General features: G+C 35.7%; 2 protein-coding genes across 3 annotated transcripts; both read left to right on the top strand.

Moving 5' to 3' along the window:
• The first annotated feature begins 7,149 nt into the window (after window positions 1–7,149).
• Window positions 7,150–13,522, top strand: LOC133689689 (ABC transporter C family member 3-like). Its single transcript, XM_062109677.1, has 10 exons — window positions 7,150–9,884; window positions 10,084–10,170; window positions 10,258–10,896; window positions 11,011–11,175; window positions 11,406–11,697; window positions 11,806–12,020; window positions 12,100–12,405; window positions 12,526–12,589; window positions 12,693–12,932; window positions 13,015–13,522. Exons 1-10 carry the CDS (start codon window positions 7,476–7,478, stop codon window positions 13,131–13,133), a joined length of 4,536 nt encoding a protein of 1,511 aa, XP_061965661.1. The 5' UTR covers window positions 7,150–7,475; the 3' UTR covers window positions 13,134–13,522.
• Window positions 13,523–16,892: 3,370 nt separating this feature from the next.
• On the top strand, window positions 16,893–22,747 carry LOC133699339 (ABC transporter C family member 3-like). Of its 2 annotated transcripts, XM_062122573.1 has the most exons (10): window positions 16,893–19,390; window positions 19,562–19,648; window positions 19,739–20,350; window positions 20,454–20,618; window positions 20,842–21,133; window positions 21,233–21,447; window positions 21,520–21,825; window positions 22,005–22,068; window positions 22,174–22,413; window positions 22,504–22,747. In XM_062122573.1, exons 1-10 carry the CDS (start codon window positions 16,985–16,987, stop codon window positions 22,605–22,607), a joined length of 4,491 nt encoding a protein of 1,496 aa, XP_061978557.1. In that variant the 5' UTR covers window positions 16,893–16,984; the 3' UTR covers window positions 22,608–22,747. The 2 variants fall into 2 exon arrangements, 1 of the variants encoding a protein (XP_061978557.1); XR_009843276.1 differs by lacking the exon at window positions 22,504–22,747 and having other exon boundaries at window positions 21,520–21,865; window positions 22,174–22,231.
• The last annotated feature ends 465 nt before the right edge of the window (window positions 22,748–23,212 follow it).

Consider the following 23,212-nt stretch of genomic DNA (forward strand, 5'->3'; position numbering starts at 1 on the left):
ATAAGAAAAAAAAATGATGTCAACTTATATTAATCTATTAAGCTTGTGGCTTGAGTCATTTGACCAATAGCATTAAATTTAAAAAGTTTTAAAGCTCAATTTTCAACTAATCAAATGTTAAAAGATAAAATTGAAAAAAAAATTAATCATACAAAAGAATAAAATTGAGCCCACCAAGGTCAACCACCAAACCAATAGGTCAAGTTATGAGATCGGGTAACCTGATAAAAATAAAAATGAAGAAAATCATGAAACCTAGTATTTTTAGAAAACATCATTAGCTTATAAAACTTGTGAACCATTTGACCAGAAGCATCAAATATATGTATAAAAAAATCACAAAACTCAATTCTCAATAAACAAAATATTGAAAGATGTAATTAAAAAAATAATTCAACCATAAAAAAGGACCCAAAAGGACAATGAGTAATTAAAATCCAAAAAAAAAGTACAAGCCCACCAATAACCAAATTGTAAGTTACCAAAAAAGGCTCACGCGTCAATAATTATTTATTTATAAAGTTACCAAATTGCTCCTAGAACCAAATAATTATTACAAAAAAAAAACCTTTATGAAATTACACAAAAGCCTCTAAAACCATGGCTTGAGAATTTTGATTGTAAAGGCAATTGAGTCATTACTTTATACGAGAAAAGTAAAAAAAAAAAAAACTAATATATGCCCTTAGGCCACAAGAAAGTTTTTTTTTTCCTTTCAAGTGTATTTAAGTAATTTCACTATGTAAAAACAATTAGAAAAAGACTGAGTTACCCTTTAACAAATATAGAATGACAAATGGACATTGTGAAAAGATAATTTTACCCTTACAAGGCTAGTTCAATTGATTTTTTTTCCAATGGAAAAACCATCAATTCAGTATTATAAAGTATTATAATCTATAATAATTCAAGACATATGTACATTGCTTTATTTATCAAATTATAATATTGCTCTTAGGACCAAATAATACTATGAAAAAGCTTTATGAAATTACACAAAAGCCCCCAAAGCCATGGTTTGAAAATTTTGATTCTATGAGCAATTGGGTCATTACACTATTTTAAAAAAAGTAAAAAACCATAAATGCCCCTAGGCCACAGGTAATTTTTTTTTTGCTTTTAAGGGTATTCAAGTAATTACAAACATAGAGTGACAAATGAACCTCGTGAAAAGACCATTTGACCCCTCAAGACCAATTTAATTGATTTTTTTAAAGGATAAAACCATCAATTTACTATTACAATTCATAGTAAATTAAGGCATATGGACAATGCTTTTCCCATATAAATTAGGTTTTTGTAATGGGATGCCTAAATATAACATGGTGACTCCTTTTATTGTTTAATAACATTTATCTCACATGCAAACCACTATTGTTGTCGGATTCTTCCAAATTCCGGTCACTGAAGCCCTTTATTTTCACCCCAAAATCACCTTAAACCAACCCAATAATAACTCAAGCACTATTATATTCATGAACATCCATCATTTAAAAAAAGGGTATTTAATTCATTAAGTTTTTTTTTTTGATGCAGTGAAATTTAAAAGACTCGAACTAAAGAACTCTCCTAAAATTGGTACCCAATGAATCGGGCATAAGAAGTGAGTCTAGCCCTGGAGGAAGAATGTCCCGCACCTTAAACAAATCATGATTCTTTGCATCATGTTTAGTTAAAAAAATTAAATATGCATTCACTTTCCTTAAAATATGTTGCATACAAACCTCTCATTCCCTTGCAAGAAGGAACTTGACATCTACAATCATCGCACCCAATTTATGGAATTTAGAGTTGCCCTCTTTCACAAGCTTGATTGCCCTTTGAGAATTAGATTGGAGAATGATCCTTTTATGAGCTTTATCTCATGCTACAACTAAGCTATATTTAATTTCTAGAAGCTCTAGAAGAAGATTCAATCCAAAACCACAAAAACCCGAGAAACTCACCATCTAGTGACCCTTCTTGTTTCGAATCAGTCCCCCAAACCTAGACATGCCTGGGTTGCCCTAAGAGTTTTCGTCCACATTCACATAAACATAACTGTCATCTGCTGGACGAAGTCATGAAACATATATTGGATCTTTTTGAACTGAAACCAAGTTGCCCTATACCTTTCAACATTCATCATTTAAAAGATGAATTTGGTTAATGATCCAGGAATCCCCTGCAAATACTCACCATACACAATGTAGTTCCTACACTTTCACAACCACTAGATGGCCGAAAGGAATATAGTTGTTGCATTGGATAAGATAAAGTTTTGACACTAGACTTTAACTTCAGCATTTCAAAAGTCCCCCAAATAAACAAAGCTAAGTGTCTCCCAAACATTTTTAACATGTACACAATCTCTTAAGCAATGTAGAATATCTTCCTCCTTTTTATTTCAGCAATAACAGGTCGATGAAGAAGTCAAGTGCCATTTGAAAAGTAATGAATTTGTGGGCAAACAATCATGCTAAATTTGCCATATCATCAACCGAACCTTTTCAGGAATTTTCAATTTCCAAATCCAAAACCAGTGTCGATCACTATTGAGAGTAACGTAAGATTTCAGAAGCCATAAATAAGCTAATTTCGGGTTGTATATTCTTATAATACTAGACATCCAAATGATGCTATCATCAGACCGAAGATATAAAGGTATTGGAACAGCTGTAACAAGGCTCCTGATATCATTAGGAAGATTAGTCATAAGATGACTGAAATTCCAATAACCATTAACCCATAAATCATTCACCTTCAAATTAGAATCACTAATATGAACATAGTCAATAAAGAAACCCACTATACCTGCATCAAGTTAATGGTCAAACCATAATGATACATATTTTTTACCCAATTTAAAAGCAAAACCATCACATATATCTTCCCCTGAACACAAAGCCCCCGATTTGGAAAGAAAAAAGGTAATTTTGAACCATTCCAGAGGAGTGTTGGAGAGGTAGACTGAACACAAAACATAATTAATCTGATTGTTCCTTTAAGGAACCCAAAATGCTCTAGAGTATTATAAAAAAAGTCCCAGCTAACTCTATCATAAGCCTTCTCTAGATCAACTTTAGCAGCTAGGTAACCCTGTTTCCCTATGGCCTTATGCATGAAGTACATCACCTTTTGTGCAATCAATGCATTATCAGAAGTATTGCGTCCTGGAATGAAGCTGCTTTAAAGAGGCCCAATAAGGTCTGCAATCAATGCATTATCAGAAGTATTGCGTCCTGGAATGAAGCTGCTTTAAAGAGGCCCAATAAGGTCATTCAGGAATGGTCGTAGTATATTTACCAAGACTTTAGTAATCAACTTGTAGGCTACATTGCAGAGACTAATGGTATGAAACTGTTTGAAAGTAGCGAGTCTCTTCTCTTTAGGAATAAGAACTACAAGAGTCTCAGCAATATCCTGATTAAAAGATCCATTCTCAAAAGCCGAATAAACTAACTTGCAAACATCATCTCCTACTATGTCCCAATATGTTTTAAAAACAGAGCATGAAAACCATCTTTACCAGAAGCTTTATATGAACCCATGCTCATTAAAGCAATATCCACCTCCTCTTTGGTTACCGATTTAGCTAACTCTAATACCTCCTCCGATAACAATTTAGGAATAGTAACACCCTCAAAGGCATTCAACTCAACAGTGTCATTATAATAGAATAGTGATTTATAAAAACTGACAGCTTCCACCTGAAGAGTATTATCCTCAGAGCATCACAACCTGTCAGGCAAAAATAATCGACATATTTTATTCCTCATTTGTTTGGTCTTTGTAAGAGTGTGGAAAAATTTGGTGTTCATATCCTCATAGCTCACCCATCTTTCTCTTGATTTTTGAAACCTTAAAAGTTCTTCTTGTCGGAGAACTTTGTTATATTCCTGTCATAACTGACGTTCAAGAGAAAAGAGAGATTCCTAATAGTTATAATACAGACAAACTTGGACAACCTTCAACCTAGCTTCGATACATCACTTCCTTCGAAAAAATTTTCCTAAGGTATTGTTATTAAAGTTTATAGAGTCCCTACAGAATTCATTGAGACCATGCATTACGTTATTTCTGCTCTTATTCCATGTTGTACTAATCACATTCCTGTATTCATTATGAGTAGTCTAGGCTGCCTCGAATCTGAAAAGCCTCTCCTTTTCCCTGTAAGGCAATCGTCCTCATCTCAAAAGAATTGGGTTATGGTTAGAATGAAATCCATACAGGTGCTCTATAAAAGCATTAGAAAAAGCATTTTGTCAAGTCACAAATGCTATAACCCTATCCAATCTCTTGGCCAAATAACCAAAACCATGAATGTGGTGTTGCCAAGTAAATTGCTGACCTTGATACCCTAGGTCCATCAGGCTACAAGCTATCATTGTCTATAAGAATCAGGAAGCTTTAGACTAATAGAACAATCTGCCACAACTCTCTACCATTGAACAAATCTCATTAAAATCCCTGATCAGAGCCTATGCCCCTTGCACAGTATCTGTAAGAGTTGGCAAATAATCCCAAAGTTGTTATCTTAGATGAGGAATTAGTAATGCATAAACCACTGAGACAAACCAATGATAGCCTCATGAAGAAACTTTAATAGTAACATATTGACTAGTAGCATCCACGATATTAGTAGTAAAAAAACTTCGTTGACAAAATCTAGACACCCCCTGCATGACCTTCAAATTCAACTATAATTGCCGGGAAATAACCTAAGTTGGCCTAAAATTTCTCCACCCTAGCAAATGGAGCGTGAGTTTCCAATGTCACAAAAAGTGAGGGCTAATATTTATACACTAAATCTCTACAATGTCTTTTACCCTAGCTGTTAACAGCTCCCCTAATATTCCCAAATAGGATTGAGAAGTCGTTGAAAAACTTCATCATAAGAAATAATACAAAAGGGGGGGGAAGATGGTAAAAACCATCAGTTCATAGCCCACCATCTATAACCATACCTTCTCCAATTTCCAATACCTCATTAATACTATATATGATGTTAATAGTATCCTCTTTACTAGTGGCATGATTTGAACATCCAACACTAAAAAGATAAGCTATGTCAGGGTCATGTGTACTGTTATTTTCTTTCGTTGTCGTTGTGGTAACTCTAACGTAGGATCATGTCTTCCCCAACCCATTAGCATTCTGCTCCGAGTCTTCTTTCTCCTTTGTCATATCAAGGCTTTTTGATGAGAAAACTAGAGGCGTAAAGATAGTTGGGTTATTAAAATCATGTTCCGTTATAGATGTATGCACCACCTTCTACTTTCCTATTGGAATTTTACCCTGTCTCTTGTCTGTAGCAATAACAGGCTTCAAAATAGGTTTAGCTACTATGGGCTCATCTCGTCTTACACATTTTTTATGCTGAGTCATAAAATTCAGGCCTGTATTAGGAATAGTCAGGCCCACATCTTTTTTTCCTTGTAACCCATGTTGTTATGATGCAACAAAAATATCCTCATTAACCCCCTTTAATACCGTAAATTTATTATATTTATTACCCTAATACACCTTTAATTTCGCTCTTTACTGTTTTTTGGTTTCCTAGCTTTGGTAACTGTTAGCCAATCACCGTCAATTTTGCTTTCAATACCTGGATGCACAACCTGAACTATGGAGTTGTTACTACTATTCATATCTCCTCTAGCTGTCGTTGCCCTAAGCTCATCAACCACCATCCCCTCGGTTGACACACTGTATGATGACAAACCTTTGCAATCCCTCCCTAAATGCCCATAACAGCCACAACTGCTGCAAATTAAATGTAAACCCTCATACTCCATCTTATACCAATTATCTTTGATCCATAATTTTCCCAATACGAGTTGATCAAGATCAATTTCAATGCAAATACGAGCAAAACACCCTCGTTCAACATTTAGTTTATACATGTCAACTTTAATAGGTTTGCCTATAGCCGAAGCCATGGCCATGAGAAAACTCTCATTATAAAACACAAGATTAAGGTTTGGAATCCTTACCCATACCATTGCTCTATTGATTTTTTATGTGGAAGATACAAACTCTGGTGACCAATTACGTACTGCAAGGTAATGGTAAAAAAGAATCCAAAGCCCTGCATTAATTACTTTCGCTCTGTCATCTGCAAGATCAAATTTGACTATGAAAAAACCATTGCCAATGTCTATAAGCTCAAAACCTTCGTTCAATTTCTAGACCCCTTTCAATCTCATTCTTAACTGATAGTAACCAATGTTCTTACCAAGAAGTTTAATGATCACATAGTCATACCAAGGGTAGCATAACTCTTGAAAGACTGAATCATCAATATAGATCTTTAGTAATAAACGATTCCCATTATCATGCTCAATACGGATAATTGTTGGTAATCAGATTAACCCTTTCTCTCATAGGCGGAGAAGTTTGATTACCTAGCACCTTATCTCTGAAAGAGACTCTCCCTTGTCTTGATGAAGATCCAAATCCATTCACTATATCAGGTGGTTTTGTGGGAAGCGATCTCACCCCAGCCAAGGTATCTGCGGACTCTATGTTCATTCTCTCCTTACGAGACCCAAGGAGAGACCCAAGCGAGAGAGTTCTCTTAATTCATCAAGTTTAAATTGTGGTTTTAAATACTATCATAAATTGCTTGTAGATAAACATGAAATAACTAGTAACATTATATTAATTATTTTGTGGTATTTATTTTATAAAAAAATAAATACAAGAGAGAGAAAAGAAAGTAAAATCCATTACCAATAAAAAAAAAAGATAACCAATAAAAAAAGACACTCATTTATTTTTTTTAAGTAAAATTTAAAAAATAACTAATAAAATACCACTAATTATTTCTCATACACCATAAAATATCTCAATGCTCTCCCTGGTTTTTTTTTTTTTTCCAAAACTTAAAGGAAAAAAATGGCAAATGTTGATGGGAGGAGGTACTGTCGAGGGTGAAGAGGCGGTGGTGATGCATTGCAATGGCTGGCGGGGAGAGTGAAAATTGCAAAGGAGTGAAATCAAATGGAGGGCTGAGATTAGAGTTTAACATCTTCATGATCTTCGTCATCCTCGGTACGTAATCATAACATTACTAAACTTGGTGTTAATGTTTTACATGAACATGACCTGATCAATTCATTGTGAGCAACGATAAATTCATAAATAAATAGTAATAATAATCAGAAAGTTAAACATCTCCAAGGTAACGCTCTTCCTTCCTAGTAAAAGCCGCCAACATTTTCTGTCTCTTCCTTCTCCGACTCCGACTTCTAAGTCTTGCTCACCACGTTTGCAATTCTCTCTTTCGTTCTCTCTCCCACTAAACTCCTTTTCAATCTATATATAGATTTGCAGCCACGGATTTCCCCACTAGCCAAAACAACAAGAAAAAAGGGGTCTTCCTCTCCCCTTTTGTTTATTGGCGAGCGAAGCACCAAAAACCTCTCAAAACACTAAAACACCTCTCTCTCTCAAAAAAAAAAAAAAAAAAAAAACGAAAAAATCTCAAAACGATGCATCTCTTTGATTCGACAAACACTGCTACTGCTCTCCTGACCAATCTGTTAAATTCATCTTCCAGCTTAATGGATTCAGCTACTTATTTTCTCCTTAAACCCATTTTCCTACGTGGCTTTGCTGCTTCATTGCACTTTGTTTTGTTACTTGCTCTGTTTGTCTCCTTTGTGTTTAAAAAGCTCAGGGTGGTTGATGGTGATCAAGGTTCTAAAGAGAGGTTTAGCAATAACAAGAGGTTTTTTTTCTACAAACAGACTCTCTTCTGTTCTTTAGGTGTTTCATCGCTTAATCTTGTCCTGTCTTTAGTCAGCTACTTCTATTGGTATACAAATGGTTGGTCTGATGATAAACTAGTGACCCTTTTAGATTTTGTGCTTACTGCACTCTCTTGGGCTGCACTTTCAGTTTATCTTCACACCCAATTCTTCAATTCAGGTGAAACAAAGTTCCCTTTTTGGTTGAGAGCCTGGTGGGCTCTTTTTTTCTCAATTTCTTGTTATTGTCTTGTTGTAGATTTTCTTGTTTATCACAGACATGGGTCCTTTGAGATACAGTATTTAGTATCTGATTTAGTCTCTGTTTTCACTGCCTTTTTTCTCTGTTATGTGGGGTTTTCGAGAAATGAGTGTCAAGATACTCTTCTTGAACAACCCCTTTTGAATGGTGATTCTAGTTCAATTAATGGTTTAGAGTCAAGTAAGTCCAGAGGAGGTGATAGTTTGACCCCTTATGCAAATGCTGGTCTTTTCAGTATTCTTACCTTCTCTTGGATGGGTTCTCTTATTGCTTTTGGCAATAAGAAAACTCTAGACCTTGAAGATGTTCCTCAACTTCATAGTGTTGATAGTGTAGTTGGAGCATTCTCAGTTTTTAAAAATAAGCTTGAGTCAGATAGTGGTGCTGCTAGTAGAGTTACGGCTTTCAAGCTCCTCAAGGCATTGCTCTTGTCTGCTTGGAAAGAAATTCTATTGACAGCTTTGTTGGCAATAATATACACCTCAGCTTCTTATGTTGGTCCTTACCTTATTGATTCTTTTGTTCAATGCCTTGATGGGCGAGGAGAATACAAAAATCAGGGATATATCTTAGCTTCGACCTTTTTTGTTGCCAAGGTTGTAGAGTGCCTCTCACAGAGGCACTGGTTCTTTAGGTTGCAGCAAATTGGAATTAGGCTCCGTGCTGTAGCAACCACGATGATTTACAACAAGGCTTTAACCCTTTCCAGTCAGTCAAAGCAGGGCCAGACTAGTGGGGAAATCATCAACATCATGACGGTTGATGCAGAGAGAATTAGTGATTTTAGTTGGTACATGCATGATCCGTGGTTGGTCATCTTGCAAGTTGGTTTGGCCTTGCTGATACTGTACAAAAATCTGGGGCTTGCAACAGTTTCTACTTTTGTTGCAACAATAGTTGTCATGTTGTTAAACTATCCACTGGGGAGATTGCAAGAGCATTTTCAAGACAAGTTAATGGAATCAAAAGATAAAAGAATGAAGGCTACCACTGAGATTTTAAGGAATATGAGGATTCTCAAGTTGCAGGGGTGGGAAATGAAGTTTTTGTCTAAGATTCTTGATCTTAGGCAAGTAGAGACAGGATGGTTGAAGAAATATGTTTATAATTCAGCAATGATCAGTTTTGTCTTCTGGGGGGCTCCTAGTTTGGTGGCTGTGGCCACTTTTGGTACTTGTATGCTTATTGGAACCCCTCTTGAATCAGGGAAGATCTTATCTGCACTTGCAACATTCAGGATTCTTCAAGAGCCAATCTATAATCTTCCTGATACGGTTTCCATGATAGTTCAGACCAAGGTTTCCCTGGACAGAATTGCATCTTTCATTAGTCTTGATGACTTGAAGAATGATGTGTTAGAGAAGCTTCCAATGGGTAGTTCTGATACGGCAGTTGAGATCGTCGATGGGAATTTCTCTTGGGACGTTTCTTCGCCTAGTGCAACATTGAAAAATATAGACTTCCAAGTGTTCCATGGCATGAGAGTTGCTGTTTGCGGAACAGTTGGTTCAGGCAAGTCAAGCTTACTTTCCTGCATTTTGGGTGAAGTACCCCAGATCTCAGGGACTCTCAAGATATGTGGGACAAAAGCCTACGTTGCCCAGTCACCTTGGATACAGAGTGGCAAGATTGAAGAGAACATATTGTTTGGCAAGGATATGGACAGAGAGAGATACGAAAGGGTACTGGAGGCATGTTCCCTGAAGAAGGACCTTGAAATTCTGTCATTTGGTGATCAAACAGTTATTGGTGAGAGGGGAATCAACTTAAGCGGTGGACAGAAGCAAAGAATTCAGATAGCACGGGCTCTGTACCAAGACGCTGATATCTATCTTTTCGATGACCCTTTCAGTGCTGTAGATGCTCATACAGGATCTCATTTATTTAAGGTGAAATTTCTCATCTTTCTTAACACAATTGTTTGTAGTGTCTGTTAACTTTTGTTTGTAGTTTCTGTGGGAAATAAAAATTACTAATCCAACTAGTTAAACCACCCATTGTTCTGTTTTGCATTTTGATTGTTGCCCTCTTTTTTCCTCTCTTGTATCAATTTCTCTTAGAATATATTTGCTTAATTTTGCCTAACAGGAAGCTTTGCTTGGGCTTTTGAATTCGAAAACTGTTATTTACGTTACTCATCAAGTCGAGTTCTTACCTGCTGCTGATCTAATTTTGGTGAGTATGTACATTTCTTTTCTTCATTGTATCTGGATTATCATTTCGCCTGTGGAATATTTGATTCAACTTGTGCCTTCCGGTTAGGTCATGAAAGATGGAAGGATCACACAAGCTGGAAAATATGATGACATTCTCAATTCAGGATCTGATTTCATGGAACTTGTTGGTGCACACAAGGCAGCTTTATCAGCATTTGATTCCAAACAAGCAGAATCGGCTTCTGAAAATAAAAGTGCCGGGAAGGAAAACAGTAGCGGGGATAGGATTTTGCAAAAAGAAGGAAATAAGGATTCTCAAAATGGTAAAGATGTGGTAGCTGGGCCAAAAGCACAGCTCATTCAAGAAGAAGAGAGAGAGAAAGGTAGTGTTGGGTTTCCTATCTACTGGAAGTTTATCACAACAGCATATGGTGGAGCTCTTGTGCCCTTCATATTATTGGCACAGATTCTCTTTCAGATCCTTCAAATTGGTAGCAATTATTGGATGGCATGGGCAACTCCTGTGTCAAAGGATATGAAACCTGTTGTCAGTGGATATACTCTAATAATGGTCTATGTATGTCTGGCTATTGGAAGTTCATTTTGCATCCTCGCTAGAGCTACACTTCTTGTAACAGCAGGGTACAAAACTGCAACTCTGCTCTTTAATAAAATGCATCTGTGCATTTTTCGTGCCCCTATGTCCTTTTTCGACTCAACTCCTAGTGGAAGAATCCTAAACAGAGTATGTAATTTCTGTATGTCTCATCAGGCTCTTTAATTTGCTGATAAAAATTGACTCAAAAGAAAGATACCAAGTTCACTGGTTTCACTTTATGTGCTATTTCTTCTCGTACAGGCTTCTACTGATCAAAGTGCGGTTGAAACACAAATTCCATATCAAGTTGGAGCACTTGCCTTCTCATCTATTCAACTTCTGGGAATCATTGCAGTTATGTCTCAGGTGGCTTGGCAAGTTTTTATCGTTTTCATCCCTGTCATTGCTGCCTGCATCTGGTATCAGGTGATGTCTCCAGACTCTTTACATGTATCAAGTTCTACCTCAGTGCACACCATTTGTGCGTTTATCATCTCTTAATTGGCTTTTTTCTATCTCCCATGATTTTGAACGGAAATGAAATTTTATAAGATAAAGTTCAACGGCATGCAAAGTAGATGCAGCCACTGCTTCACATCTTTGTTGTTTAACATTCAGGAACAGAGGGTTTCTAACATGTTTCATAATTCATGCAGCGATATTATATACCTTCAGCAAGAGAACTTTCAAGGTTGGTTGGGGTATGCAAAGCTCCAGTTATCCAACATTTTTCTGAAACAATTTCAGGTGCAGCAACTATCAGGAGCTTTGATCAACAATCAAGATTCCAAGAAACAAATATGATAGTAACAGATGCATATTCTCGGCCCAAATTTCATGCTGCTGCTGCAATGGAATGGCTTTGCTTCCGCCTTGATATGTTCTCTTCTATTACGTTTGCTTTCTCTTTGGTTTTCTTAGTCTCTTTCCCAAAGGGAATTGATCCAGGTATGTAGTTCATTTCTTGTATATCGTTTTTTTTTTCCCTTCCGAGAATTGACAATTAATTGCTAAACCTGAAATAAACCTTCTCCCTTTTCCTTTCTTTTTCTAAAGCCATTGCGGGCTTAGCAGTGACATATGGGCTCAACCTGAACATGTTACAAGCTTGGGTAATATGGAATTTATGCAATTGTGAGAACAAAATCATATCAGTAGAGAGAATTCTTCAGTACATGTCCATTCCTAGTGAGCCTCCTCTCATAATAGAAGCAAACAGGCCAAACCGTTCTTGGCCATCACATGGTGAAGTTGAAATTAATAATCTGCAGGTAATTTTAGCTGCTTTTCTCCAATGATTTCTCCAATTGCTATGTGCTAATTGTTACTAATGATTGAGGTGTTATGCAGGTCCGGTATGCCCCACATATGCCACTTGTTCTGCGTGGTCTCACTTGCACTTTCCCAGGAGGTATGAAAACTGGTATTGTAGGGAGGACAGGCAGTGGCAAATCGACTCTCATACAGACTCTTTTCCGTATTGTTGAACCTGCTGCTGGTCGCATTATGATTGATGGTATTGATATCTTATTGATTGGACTGCATGACTTGAGGTCAAGACTAAGCATTATTCCTCAGGATCCAACCATGTTTGAAGGGACTGTACGAAGCAATCTGGACCCCCTTGAAGAGTACGCGGATGAACAGATTTGGGAGGTAAACATAATTATTTACACATGTATGCATATGTGTGTTCTTAGAATCGATATGCAATGCTTTTAGAAATGGTAATTGAAGGATGCCACACATGCTCACTTGAGTTCTTAATGGTTCTAGGCTCTGGATAAGTGCCAACTAGGAGATGAAGTTAGAAAGAAGGAAAGGAAGTTAGACTCCACAGGTGTGTATTTCTCACTAGTCACTGCTGTTCAATCTTTGAGCATATCTTCTTAAAGTTGAAAATGACATTTACTTACATTGGAAATGGTCATGTGGTGCTGCAGTGATCGAGAATGGAGAGAACTGGAGTATGGGTCAGAGGCAGCTAGTATGTCTTGGGCGTGTGCTACTGAAGAAAAGTAAGGTGTTGGTCCTTGATGAAGCTACTGCCTCAGTTGACACGTCTACCGATAATCTAATTCAGCAAACTTTAAGGCAGCACTTCTCCGATTGTACTGTTATAACCATCGCACATCGGATAACTTCTGTTCTTGATAGTGACATGGTTTTGCTTTTGAGTAATGGTGAGTAAGGAAACATGATGTAACAGCAGGTAGAAGTTCTGGTGATGGTAAAGTTTCTAAAGCATTTGCTATCATGTTGCAGGGCTCATTGAGGAATATGATTCTCCAGCAAGATTGTTAGAGAACAAATCTTCGTCATTTGCACAACTTGTTGCAGAGTACAGAGTCAGGTCAGATACCGGTTTTGAGAAATTTAACTGAACTAAATGATATGGCTGCTGCTGAAATGAATGATCAGGTGTTTATGTTTTCTCGATGACGATGACAACTGAGGCATCATCACGACCATCTGAATCGTGTCCTATCAGGAACTGTAGTTTTGGTAACCAAGACAGTTATAGTTAGTGTATTTCACGCAAGAAGTTTTGCTTCTGATGACATTATATATATATATATATATATATATATATATATATATATATATATATATTGACGTTGTTGTAGTTTGTGAATTGTGAGCTTTACTCTGCTTACAGCAAAGGCTTGCATGTATTCTGGCTTGAGTTAAATCAATTTTTGGTGTAGACTTTTCTGCCACCTTGAATTTAAGAGTATACTTGGCTGAAATGCCTCTGAATTTTTATTGGTAATAGCTCATCCAAGCTTTCAAAGAAAAGAAAGGCTAAGTAAATATATAAAAAACCAAGTAAGATATGGCAATAAAAACCTCAATTTTCATTCACTCATTTTAGATCATCATGTAAAATTGTTCTAGCCCCTTCTCCCCAACAGACCACATATGGATTTGGGATGGTTTCCTTGCAGATAATTTCAATAATGACAGCAAAAAACTGGTTCCACACACTGGACCAGATTTGACAGCATTGTGTGTTTCACTTCTTTGAGCTTGGCATAAAAGGAAGGCTGCCTTCTCTTCAAATGTCATTCCATTGTGTTTCTGGGATTATGCTAGCTTTTATGGTTATTTTTTGAAAAAAATAAGTTTTTTTAAAAAATATTTTTAGTTGCTACTAGTTAAAAATTGATGTTGAATATAAAAAGTAATTAAATGATGTTAAATTAAAATTGTTATTGAAAATGTTGTTAATAATAAAATAACTAAAAAAAATATGTAATAATTTTATAAGTTTGAATTATATAAGAAGTAAGTGATTATTAATACATTATAAATATAACAAGTTCCTATTTTACATGAGATCATTCTAATTTGCAAAGGTCATTAGTTTTGATCATTTTATAATCTAATTATGACTGTTTAAATAGAGCAATTACAAGACCATTAACTTGATTCTCCCTCGCCACCTCTAACATTTAAAAAAGAAACGAAAATATTATCCATTCATGAAATTCAAAGTTTGCCATGCACAAATCAAATTCAACTTGGAATATCATATATTCTAATTTAATTTAATTTATGTTGCAAATAATTAAATCAATCCACCAATAGAATAGGATGGATGTTGCACAACCTATTGCTTTTACTATATAGTTTGCCAATGTCTAGAATCTCAATCTTGTTTGATAGAGATAATTGTCACATTGTTATAAGTTTAATCCTAAATAAAATTAATACATTTTAAAGACATAGGGTAAAACTAATTACAATAACCTTGTTAATGCGTTTTAAAGTTGTAAGAACTGGCCAGATATTTGAAAATATAACAGAAACCCCCAATTACATCCAAAATGCCTTTAATTACTATTTAGAAAAAAGATTGCTTGAATTAATTTTTAAAAATTAAAGAGATATTAAAAAAGCCCCAAATAAAATTGACTAATATTAAATAGTAAATTTAATATTATTTTTATATTAAAAAACCATGTGCAATTCTTAACTAGGACTTGTTAGAGAGGACGAATCATCAATCAGTGGATTTGGCAGTCATACCTGGAGTGATCGCTGGGTCGAGAATATCTTCCATCATCCTATCCTCACCTCAGCTTTTAGATTGAATCCAAAAAAGAAAGATCAAAAGGTCAAACACGAGCTTAGAAAATCCTACATTTGTTGTCGCTGCCCGGAAACTAGGACCAGAAACGGATAATTTGAATTCCGATAATCACCCACCCATTCTCTTACAGCCACTTGCTACGGCGTTGAAAGGCCTTTTGATTTTACAAATGCTTCCCTGTAATTTTCAGCCCCCATTTCCCATCCTTATTATTATGGTTGAATATATATATATATATATATATAAAATTTATTATTTTTAAATGCTCCTTATCGATATAGAAAATACTAGGTAGGTGCCGGCACTATGCAGGACCGTCTTTTTATTTTTACAAAACATATCATAAAAATTTATAATATAATAATATTTATAACATAAATAATAATATTTTTAATATTAATACTATTACTTATAATAAAAAATAATAGTATTTATTATATAAATGATACTACTTTTCATATTAATATTTTTAATTATAATAAAAATAATTATATTTAAAAAATTAATAATTATATTTAGAAATCTAAGACTAAAAAATCTTAGCCCTTGATAAAGGACTCAATAGAATTGGGTCATGATATCGAACTCAAGACAATTAGGTCCTGACGCAGGACCCAAGACAATTAAGTTATAATGCAACATTCATTATCTTTGGTCCTGATGCATAACCCATTTGAATGGTAAAAGTATAAATTATTATTCTTATTATCATTATTGTTATTAATAAATTTGAAATAAAATATTATTACCACTAAAAAAAACCATATAATTGATTTGAAGGATAAAATTAAAAATTAAAAAATAGTATTATTATTATTTGTGTTATAAATATTATTATTTTTATTATAATTGAAGGTATTAATATTAAAAATAATATTATTTGTATTATAAATGTTAATGTTTCTATTATAGTTCAAAATATTAATATAAAAAATATTATTATTTGTGGTACAAAGATTATTATTTTTATTATCATTGAAAGTATTAATATTAAAAATAGTATCATTTGCAGTATAAATATTATTATTTGCGGTACAAATCTTTTTATTTTTATTATAATTGAAAGTATTAATATTAAAAATAATATTATTTGTGTTTGAAATATTATAATTTTTATTATAATTCAAAGTATTAATATCAAAAATACTATTATTTGGGGTATAAATATTATTATTTTTATTATAATTTTACTAATAATATTTAGAGCACAAATTATAATGTGTTTGATATTAATACTTTCAACTATAATAAAAATAATAATATTTATAAGAAAAATAATTATATTTAGAAATCTAACATCCAATAACCTTGGGTCTTGAGTCTTGATGCAGGACCCATTAGACTTGAGCCCTAACGCCGGATTCAAGAGCACCCAATAGCCTTGATTCTTGACAAAGGACTCAAGAAAATTAGATCTTGACGCAATATCTATTAGTTTTGGATCCTGACACCGAATCCAAGAGCACTGGGTCTAGACGCAAAACTTAAAAGAATTGGATCCGGATACAGGAACCATGAACCTTGGATCCTTGATCTTAACGAGAACCCAAGAGAAAAAGGTCTTGGTGCTGGATCCATAAGCCTTGGGTCTCGCCAGGGTCTGCAACCATGCATGTAGGCCTGACCCAATATATAGACAAGGCATCCCCAACACCATATGTCCCCACATGACGTGCGAGTCTGGCTCAACACTTAGGGCTTGCTAGTACTAGTATCAAGTGTCTTCATGTAGCCCTACCAAAACTTAAATTGACCATGTTTTCTCAAATTATCTTTTTAATACTAGATGTATCCTAGTGAAAAAATAACTTCATTATTATCTTGCAACTTTATATGATAATAACAGTTTTATCATTACACTATTTTAATTTATAATACTTTGTATCTAGATAAATAATAATAGAAATACTGAGTTCTATTGAAAAAAGTTTTCTTGTAATCGTATGATTTTAAATTTTGAATTAAATAATTAACCATACGTGCTTTCCCCTTATATATATATAAGAGAGTATTGAATAGTATGGGAATTTTAAGACCTAATTAATTTTTCTCAAGGACAAAATCAATACTGCAATTGATACGTTAAACTTTTTCATCACATGAATTAGGAAATGCTGTCTTTCAGTCAACGAACAAAACATGCACCTCTTTGATTCAACAAAGCTTGGTCTCTTTTCCAGTCTTTCAAACTCATCCTCTTTAATGTATTCAGGTGCTAGTTTTCTCCTTAATCCCATTTTCCTGCGTGGGTTTTCTGGTTCATTCCACCTAGTTTTGTTACTTGCCTTAGTCGTCTCATATGTGTGGAAGAAACTCATGAGGGGTGATGGTGGTGAGGGTTCTGGAGAGAGGTTTAGGAACAACCAGAGGTTTCTGTGTTCTAAGCAGACTCTTTTATGTTGTTTAGGTGTTTCAGTGTTTAATCTTTCCTTGTGTTTGCTGAGCTACTTTTATTGGTATAAAAATGGATGGTCTGATGTTAAACTAGTGAACCTTTCTGATTCAGTGCTTAGAACACTCTCTTGGGGTGCACTTTCTGTCTATTTGTATACCCTTAATTCAGGTGAGAAAAGGTTCTCATTTTTATTGAGAGTTTGGTGGGTTTTTTATTTCTCAATTTCTTGTTATTGTCTTGTTGTAGATTTTCTTTTTTATCACAAACATGAGTCCTCAGAGGTACGGTATTTAGTATCTGATATAGTCTCTGTGTTCACTGCTTTGTTTCTTTGTTATGTTGGGTTCTTGAGACATGAGACTCAGGATAGCCTTCTCGAGCAACCCTTGTTGAATGTTGATATTTCTAGCGACACAAGTAATACTCCTACTTTGGAATCAAATAAGTCAAGGGGGGGTGATGCTGTGACGACTTATGCAAATGCTGGTCCTTTCAGTATTCTTACCTTCTCCTGGATGAATTCTCTAATTGCTTTTGGCAATAAGAAGACTTTGGACCTTGAGGATGTTCCTCAACTAGACAGTCTTGATAGTGTGTTTAGAGGATTCCCAGCTTTTAGAAATAAGCTCGAGTCACATAATGGCGCTGCTAATAGAGTTACCCCTTTCAAGCTCGCCAAGGCATTGTTCTTGTCAGCTTGGAAGGAAATTCTATGGACAGCTTTGTTGGCAATACTATACACCTCAGCTTCCTATGTTGGTCCATACCTTATCGAAGCTTTTGTTCAATGCCTTGATGGACGAGGAGAATACAAAAATCAGGGATATATTTTAGCTTCAACCTTTTTCGTTGCGAAGCTTGTAGAGTGCATCTCACAGAGGCACTGGTTCTTTAGGTTGCAACAAATAGGATTAAGACACCGTGCGGTAACAACCACACTGATTTACAACAAAGGTTTGACCCTCTCCAATCAGTCAAAGCAGGGCCAAACTAGTGGTGAAATCGTCAATATCATGACTGTTGATGCAGACAGAATTGGTGAGTTTAGTTGGTACATGCACGATCCATGGTTGATCCTATTGCAAGTTGGTTTGGCCTTACTGATACTATACCAAAATTTGGGGCTTGCATCAGTTGCTGCTTTCGTCGCAACAATAGTTATCATGCTGATAAACTATCCTCTGGGTAGATTACAAGAAACGTTTCAAGACAAGTTAATGGACTCAAAAGATAAAAGAATGAGGGCAACCACAGAGATTTTAAGGAATATGAGAATTCTTAAGCTTCAGGGGTGGGAAATGAAGTTTCTGTCTAAGATTCTTGAACTCAGAGACGTAGAGACAGGATGGTTGAAGAAATATGTTTATAATTCGGCAATGGTCATGTCTGTCTTCTGGCTCGCTCCTACTCTTGTGGCTGTGGCCACTTTTGGTGCTTGTATGCTTATAGGCATCCCACTTGAATCAGGGAAAATCTTATCTGCACTTGCAACTTTCAGGGTCCTTCAAATGCCAATCTATAGTCTTCCTGATACACTTTCTATGACAGTTCAGACCAAGGTTTCTCTTGACCGAATTGCCTCTTTCCTTTGTCTTGATGACTTGCAGTCTGATGTTTTGGAGAAGCAACCAATTGGAAGCTCTGATACAGCAATTGAGATTGCTGATGGAAATTTCTCCTGGGATTTGTCTTCACCTAGTGCAACATTAAAGGATATTAACGTCAGAGTGCTCCATGGCATGAGAGTTGCTGTTTGCGGAACAGTTGGTTCAGGCAAGTCAAGCTTACTTTCCTGCCTTTTGGGGGAACTGCACAAGATCTCAGGGACTCTCAAGTTATGTGGGACGAAGGCCTATGTTGCCCAGTCTGCCTGGATACAAAGTGGCAAGATTGAAGAGAACATATTGTTTGGTAAGGAGATGGACAGAGAAAGATATGAAAGGATACTGGAGGCATGTTCCCTGAAGAAGGACCTTGAAATTATGTCATTTGGTGATCAAACAGTTATTGGTGAGAGGGGAATCAACTTAAGCGGTGGACAGAAGCAGAGAATTCAGATAGCACGGGCTCTGTACCAAGACGCCGATATCTATCTATTTGATGACCCTTTCAGTGCTGTGGATGCTCATACAGGATCTCATTTATTTAAGGTGAAACATGTCATCTTTATAGATAACATTTATATGATGACCTTCACTTTCGATTCCTGCAGAAAAGATCACTAATCGAACCACCCTTTATTTAATTTTGCAGTTTTCTTCATGCCTAGTTTTAACAAATGCATTTCTCATAAACTATATTTGTTTAATTTTGGACGACAGGAAGTTTTACTTGGTCTTTTGAGTTCAAAAACAGTTATTTATGTTACTCATCAAGTTGAATTCTTACCTGCGGCTGATCTTATCTTGGTGAGCAATACGCATTTGTTTTCTTCATTGCATGTCGGTTTATCATTTCATCTAGTGCATTATTTGATTCAAGTTGTACCTTCTGGTTAGGTAATGAAAGATGGAAAAATTGCACAAGCGGGTAAATATGATGACATTCTCTGTTTAGGATCTGACTTTATGGAACTAGTAGGTGCCCACGAGGCAGCCTTAACAGTGCTTGATTCCAAGCAGAAAGGACCGGCATCAGATACTGATGTAATTATGCAGAAACAAGGAAAAAACGATTATGAAAATGGTAAATCAGATAAGGTACCTGAGCCAAAAGCACAGATCATTCAAGAAGAAGAAAGAGAGACAGGTAGTGTTGGATTTCCTGTTTACTGGAACTATATCACAACAGCATATGGAGGAGGTCTTGTGCCCTTTATATTATTGGCACAGATTCTCTTTCAGGTCCTTCAAATTAGTAGCAACTACTGGATGGCATGGGCAGCTCCTGTGTCAAAGGATGTTAAACCTGTTGTCAGTGGATCTACATTAATAATCGTCTATGTCTTGTTCGCTATTGGAAGTTCGATTTGCATTTTAGCTAGAGCCACGCTTCATGCAACAGCAGGGTACAAAACTGCAACTCTACTCTTCAATAAAATGCATCTGTGCATATTTCGTGCTCCCATGTCCTTTTTCGATGCTACCCCTAGTGGACGAATTATAAATAGAGTAAGCAATTTCTGTAGGTCTGATGCTCTAAAATCCAATCTCTTCAAAAATAAGATACCAATTTCATTAGTTTCACTTTATTGATGTCTTTCCTCTCATATAGGTTTCTACGGATCAAAGTGCAGTTGAAACTCGAATTCCATATCTAATTGGTGCACTTGCCTTCTCAGTTATCCAGCTTCTAGGAATCATTGCAGTGATGTCACAGGTAGCATGGCAAGTTTTTATCGTTTTCATCCCTGTGATTGCTGCCTGCATCTGGTATCAGGTAATCCTCGTGATTGTCAGAGTTGGTTTGGAATGACTTGAAAATGAAATTTTGATATTGAGTTATAGTTCAGAAGTTGTTTTTCATAGATAAGTTATGATAAAAATGAGTGAAGTCAGAAGATAGAAAATGACTTTAAAGTAATTCTTAGCAATTAGATGTAACCCCCGTTTTATTAATTATGACTAAGAGGAGATATAATGCATTTCCATAATGCACGCAGAGATATTACATATCTTCTGCAAGAGAGCTTTCACGTTTGGTTGGAGTATGCAAAGCTCCAGTTATACAACATTTTTCTGAAACAATTTCGGGAGCAACAACTATCAGGAGCTTCGATCAGCAATCAAGATTCCAAGAAACAAATATGAAAGTTACAGATGCGTATTCTCGGCCCAAATTTCACATTGCGAGTGCAAGGGAGTGGCTTTGCTTCCGCCTGGATATGTTCTCTTCTGTTACTTTTGCTTTCTCTTTGGCTTTCTTAGTCTCCTTCCGAAGCAATATTGATCCAGGTATGTAGTCCATGTCTGATATCTACTCTTTATTTTCTTCAACATGTAGGTGCTAAGCCAAAAACACACCCTTTTCCTTTTGTTTTCCCATTTCTAAAGCCATTGCAGGCTTGGCTGTGACATATGGACTCAACCTAAACATGTTACAAGCTTCAGTGATATGGAATTTATGTGATTGTGAGAACAAAATCATATCTGTAGAGAGAATTATTCAATACATGTCTATTCCTAGTGAGCCACCTCTTGTAGTAGAAGCAAACAGGCCAGGCCGTTCTTGGCCATCCCATGGTGAAGTTGATATCAACAACCTGCAGGTAACTTTAGTTTCTTCCATTGATTGCGCCAATTCATAGCTATTTGTGTTTTTATTAAATACTGTATGACAGGTCCGTTATGCTCCACAACTGCCACTTGTGCTCCGCGGTATTACATGCACCTTTCCAGGGGGAAAGAAAACTGGTATTGTAGGGAGAACAGGCAGTGGTAAATCAACTCTCATACAGACTCTTTTTCGTATTGTCAAACCTGCTGCTGGTCAGATTATGATTGATGGACTTGATATCTCATCGATTGGATTGCATGATTTAAGGTCAAGACTAAGCATTATTCCTCAGGATCCAACCATGTTTGAAGGGACTATACGAAGTAATCTGGACCCACTTGAAGAGCACACTGATGAACTGATCTGGGAGGTGTGTTGTTTCTATCATGTTTGCCCATAAGAGAAGAGGGGTGCGTGTGTGTAGAATATATAGTAATATACAAGTGTGAGTATGAGTTTGTGTTTCCTTTGAATTGATTTGCAATGTTCCTAGGATTGGTCATTGATGGATGACACGCATGCTAACTTGAGTTCTTTTTATGGTTCTAGGCTCTTGACAAGTGCCAACTTGGAGACGAAGTTAGGAAGAAAGAAAGAAAGCTAGACTCCACAGGTTTTTCTTTCTTGCCAGCCACCACTATAATTTGCATGCATAGCTTCTTGAACTGATAATGACATGGAATTTACATACATTGCAAATGATCATCCGATGTTGTAGTTAACGAGAACGGAGAGAACTGGAGTATGGGTCAGAGGCAGCTAGTTTGTCTTGGGCGTGTGCTACTCAAGAAAAGTAAGGTGTTAGTCCTTGATGAAGCTACTGCTTCGGTTGACACATCCACCGATAATCTTATCCAGCAAACCCTCAGGCAACACTTCTCTGACTGTACAGTTATAACCATTGCACATCGGATAACTTCTGTTCTTGACAGTGACATGGTTTTGCTTCTGAGTCACGGTGCGTGTTGAAACGTTAGAGATGTAACAATCCCTAGAAATTACATTGATGCTCAATTTTCTTTATTATCTGCGATCATGCATGTTGCAGGGCTCGTTATGGAATATGATTCTCCAACAAGATTGTTAGAAAACAAGTCATCATCTTTCGCACAACTTGTCGCAGAGTATACAATCAGGTCAAATGCATGTTAAATCCAATATGTTCAGGAATAAAGTTTTTTTTTAAGTGTTTAGATAATGGATAATCATATGATAATATTCTCTCTTTTTGAATTGGTGGAATAGATACTTTGTGGTAAAAGTATTAGTTACTGCAAAACAATTTTTTTTTATGGGATTTAGAGACCCTTTATAATTAAATCAATGACTTTTTAATAAGAAATTGTAATAAATAAAAAACTAAAAATTAAATTCTAGGAACCAGAGTGTATGTTCTTGGTTTTTTGTATGATAAATGCTCTAAAAATGTATGATAAAAGAATAGAAAATGTGAATAATATACCTAAGTGATTTAGAAGATATTTATATTTTCTGAACCTTGTTGTTTTGTTAAAAAGGTGAAGGACAGCTTTGATGAGAAGAAATATCTCTTACACAACATTAATGTTAATGGAAACAACTATTATATCAACATTAATGTTAATTGGAACATGACAAGATCTTAAAAGACTTTTATATATTCAGGAGTATAGAGAAATAACTATTCTAAATTCTTAAAATCGTAAAAATAGCCTTGTGACTCAATATAGAGCTTGTAAAAACTATCAATTCCATATCTATTTAGTCCTAAAATGATT

The sequence above is a fragment of the Populus nigra genome, chromosome 1 (genome assembly GCF_951802175.1).
Source record: "Populus nigra chromosome 1, ddPopNigr1.1, whole genome shotgun sequence".
NCBI classification, from domain to species: Eukaryota; Viridiplantae; Streptophyta; class Magnoliopsida; order Malpighiales; family Salicaceae; genus Populus; species Populus nigra.